This window comes from Hesperophylax consimilis, chromosome 5 (genome assembly GCF_061612785.1).
Source record: "Hesperophylax consimilis isolate HC1 chromosome 5, BYU_Hcon_1.0, whole genome shotgun sequence".
Classification (NCBI taxonomy): domain Eukaryota; kingdom Metazoa; phylum Arthropoda; class Insecta; order Trichoptera; family Limnephilidae; genus Hesperophylax; species Hesperophylax consimilis.
In genome coordinates, this window is record NC_142840.1 from 18,082,690 (window position 1) to 18,087,128 (window position 4,439).

The 4,439-nt window shown below is 36.7% G+C and overlaps 1 protein-coding gene across 1 annotated transcript; it reads left to right on the forward strand.

The window, feature by feature from the left end:
- The first annotated feature begins 2,057 nt into the window (after positions 1-2,057).
- On the forward strand, positions 2,058-3,611 carry LOC149423595 (tubulin beta chain-like). Its single transcript, XM_089632034.1, has 2 exons — positions 2,058-2,114; positions 2,331-3,611. Exons 1-2 carry the CDS (start codon positions 2,058-2,060, stop codon positions 3,609-3,611), a joined length of 1,338 nt encoding a protein of 445 aa, XP_089488160.1.
- The last annotated feature ends 828 nt before the right edge of the window (positions 3,612-4,439 follow it).

The window sequence follows — 4,439 nt, forward strand, 5'->3', positions numbered from 1 at the left end:
TTTTATTAATATTATTTAGTAGCACATAAAATAATCGCGTTGCGTCGCTCTCCATTCAATTTATTATTGACCGGTATTTGAGGGTCCCTCAATATCCATCCCTTTAAATGTATGCACAGACCACCGAGGACAGGTGGGGTAGGGTGGATCTACCTGGCTAAGTGCAAACATCTGTCCGGTCTTCAATATCCCTAATGTGTGACTGATGTCTTTGATCGGGTCAGGATACGATTACAAGATGAATGACCTGAATTCTAATCAATATCTATGTGGAATCAGCACGTGTGGATCAATTAGATTAGTGAGGAACTGGTAAATCGTGCAGAAACATACGTGCGGGAAAATCCATTTTTAAAAGAGAACGAATTTCAATGTTTTTATGCACACTGATTTATATCGCAGGTAAGTGTCAAACTGATTTGAACTACGATAAGTTTGGAACATTCGCCCGCAGTCCCATCTTAGTCTTACGATTCAGTATTCCATTACTTAACTCTAGCAAGAATCTCTTTATTCTTATTTATCCGTACCTACTGGTAATAATTTCAAACTATTCACACATATAAATTTAAAGCAACTATTTAAAACTGATATCTGGCGTCATGAAATGTGCTAGGTTGTGATTTTTATGTAACTCTCTAAATCGGAAACAAATGCTGCCATGAGCTATAGAGATTTGAAACATTCATTTAATTTAAAAAATGAAGATAATTTAAAAAAGGTGAAAAATCGTGTAGAAAAGCCAGTAACGTTATATTTAAGACCACTTACAGTCGTAGAAATAATTGTAAAATTGTTCAGTCCTTTGTAGTGAACGTCGTTTCATGCTTACATATGTATAACTTTTAAAAAATTTTTTAGAAATTATAAGATACATATTTTTCATTCCGTCCGTCTTAAAAAATCTGTTCCTTTTGATAAATTCTTCTCTGAAAGCAGAAAATAATATGAAACTCAATTTAAAATCCGTTGACTAATGTGACACCTACAAATGGTAGAAAAAACTCAAAAAAAAATCGCAATTTCCACATTTATCTTTGAAATAAAAACAAAATCACATAAATCATCAGCGGAATGTTTGAAAAAATCTAATATCCGATGATGCCGTTAAAATTTCCTTCCGGCGTGGCAGGGGAAAGAGATGTGTAAGGGGAGGGATGACATAGCACTAGAACACCTGCAGCATGAGGGACCCTCGGGAAGTTATGCCTTCCATTTGTTTGAGACCAACTTGGGGAAGATGTTATAAAGAGAGAAATAAATTTTGTGGATGAAGTTTGTTTAACAATGCCTACGGGTGCAGGTTTTCATGCTTCTAAGGTGCCAATGGGGAGTTAAGCTGAGATGTGCTAACTGACCTCAATGGCAAAGCAATTATGAAAAACAAAATCAGTAAAAGTTCTGGTAACACGAAATCATCAGGGGAAGAAATTAAGTTAGCTAGTTAGAAGAAGAAGGGTTAAATCATAATTTTTCCAAATGTTTCAAATAAAGATTAACACTTTTATTATATGGTTTCTAGGGAAAAATATTTTTTTACTACAAATTTGGCTGTAACCTACTAAAACTGATCTTGGCCATATAAAATATAGATTTCTTCTTTGATTAGTATCGTTTTTAAACTATAGAAATGTTTAAAAAATAAGGTTTTAGAAGAGCAACTAATATGAACACTATAGAGCTGATATTGTTATATTAGGTATTCATTAAAATACAAAAATAGGAAAGAAGATATGTACAATATGTAATAATATAATTTATTTTCTCGTAAATAATGCGTTCGTGGTTTTTATTTGAATTTAGGTACCCACTTAAAACATGTTTGAAAATAAAACAGTAGTATAATATTCAAATAATTTATTCTTAGTTCCTTTTATAGAGAGGTGCTTTTGTTCACAAAGAAAAAACTATTTCGAACGGTTGCACTCGATTAGACCAAATACTTTATTCTTATTGCACTGATCTTCGTATTTAAAGAAATATTAAAACTTTGTATTCCAAAAAAAAAGTAGTAAATTAAAAGATTTTGTGGTATACATAAATTTTAACAAGTTAAAATGCGTGAAATTGTCCATATGCAGGCGGGGCAGTGCGGGAACCAAATTGGGGCAAAGGTAAAACCAAATATTTTCTTCTGTTTTAATATTCAACCGAATCTTTTTCATTAACCATGCTTTCATGTCTACGATTTCTAATATGCATTATAGTTTGCAGGCGTTCATCATATTTATTTTGAACGTCGATATAAAAAAATATTCTGAAATCGGGCAATCTGCCCTTTTTGATAAATAAATTATTGTCGGTTAATTTTGTTTTTGTTTTGCCAACAGTTTTGGGAGGTGATATCTGATGAACACGGTATTGAACCAACGGGCACCTACAGCGGAGATTCAGACTTGCAGTTGGAGCGCATCAATGTTTACTACAACGAAGCCATCGCCGGAAAATACGTACCTAGGGCCGTTCTAATAGATCTGGAGCCTGGAACTATGGATTCGGTGAGGTCAGGACCGTTCGGGCAAGTCTTCCGCCCAGATAACTTTGTATTTGGCCAGTCCGGAGCAGGTAACAACTGGGCAAAAGGACACTACACCGAAGGCGCAGAGTTGGTTGATTCCGTGCTGGACGTCGTACGCAAAGAAGCAGAAGGCTGTGACTGCCTGCAAGGGTTTCAAATGACTCACTCTCTTGGCGGTGGAACCGGTGCCGGTCTAGGCACATTGATTATTTCCAAAATTAGAGAAGAATACCCCGATCGTATTATGAACACTTTCAGCATTGTCCCGTCTCCTAAGGTATCGGACACTGTTGTGGAACCGTACAATGCGACTCTGTCTGTTCATCAGCTGGTTGAAAACACCGACGAATGTTTCTGCATTGACAACGAAGCTCTATACGATATCTGCTTCAGAACTCTAAAACTCGCAACTCCCACGTACGGAGATTTGAACCACCTGGTTTCAGCAACCATGTCTGGCGTGACTACCTGCCTGCGTTTCCCTGGACAGCTGAATGCGGATTTGAGGAAGTTGGCTGTGAACATGGTTCCCTTCCCCCGACTGCATTTCTTTATCCCCGGGTTTGTGCCTTTAACTTCTCGCGGTAGCCAGCAATACCGCGCGCTGACAGTGCCCGAGTTGACCCAACAGATGTTCGATGCCAAGAACATGATGGCGGCTTGCGACCCTCGCCACGGCCGCTACCTCACCGTGGCAGCCATTTTCCGCGGCAGGATGTCTATGAAAGAAGTAGATGAACAAATGCTCAACATTCAGAATAAGAATTCTTCATACTTTGTTGAATGGATTCCGAATAACTGCAAGACCGCAGTTTGTGACATTCCGCCGAGAGGTTTGAAGATGTCGGCAACGTTCATCGGTAATTCCACCGCAATTCAAGAGCTCTTCAAAAGAGTTTCAGAGCAATTCACAGCCATGTTTAGGCGCAAAGCTTTCCTGCATTGGTACACCGGGGAAGGTATGGACGAGATGGAGTTTACTGAGGCAGAGAGTAACATGAATGATCTGGTTTCAGAATACCAGCAGTATCAGGAGGCCAGTGCCGAAGAGGAGGGTGAATTCGACGAAGAAGAAGAAGGCGGAGAAGATTAAACTAGCACCATTTTACTAGTTATTTTCCTTGTATGAATCTTTTAATAACTTAATTCCTTTAATACGATATCACAATGTATGTATTGGATTTATTTTTATTTACTAACTTTCTTTATTTAACATCAATATTTTATTTTATTTTTGTTTGAAAGTCAAATATTAATTGCCATCCACATCCGCGAGGCCAAAGTACGGGTTGTTTCTCAATATGTAAACAATTGATCACGTTAATTTTTAAGCTCTGTGAAAGTTTTATTGTTTCAATTCTGTCAAGCAACAGACCCATAGAACCATTCTGATATGAAGTTGAAAATTTGATGAATTGTTCGAATTTTATGAAACAACCCGTCCAAGTATTTAATGTCTTCTATTTTATGTTTTAACCAAACTTGTGAATTTGTTTTGACGCAAATAAAACAAAATATTTAAAAGTATTTGAGTTCTTTTTTGTTTATCAAAATTATATTATTTTAAACATGGTTTTGAAATTCTACGACTATATCAAATAATTTTGTTTGACCTTTTACGACCGTTAACTTGGTATAAAATTTGTAAACTTAGAGATATCATTTAGAAATTCAGACCATGTTATAGGATCTCCCTTGTTATATAAATTTATTACCTTTATAGTGTGCTGCTTTCTTCCGGGGCATATTCGGTTATTGTCCTCACACAAACTCCTTAAAAACGTGCCTTCATTCCTCTGGTTTGCAGTGGAAAACACTTTCAGGAACTAGAGCCCTGGTGAAATGCCATCATTCAGAAATGTAACATTGCTTGAAAGTTTTATTATACAATATTCTCTATAGGGGGTGTCAAAGTCTTGTC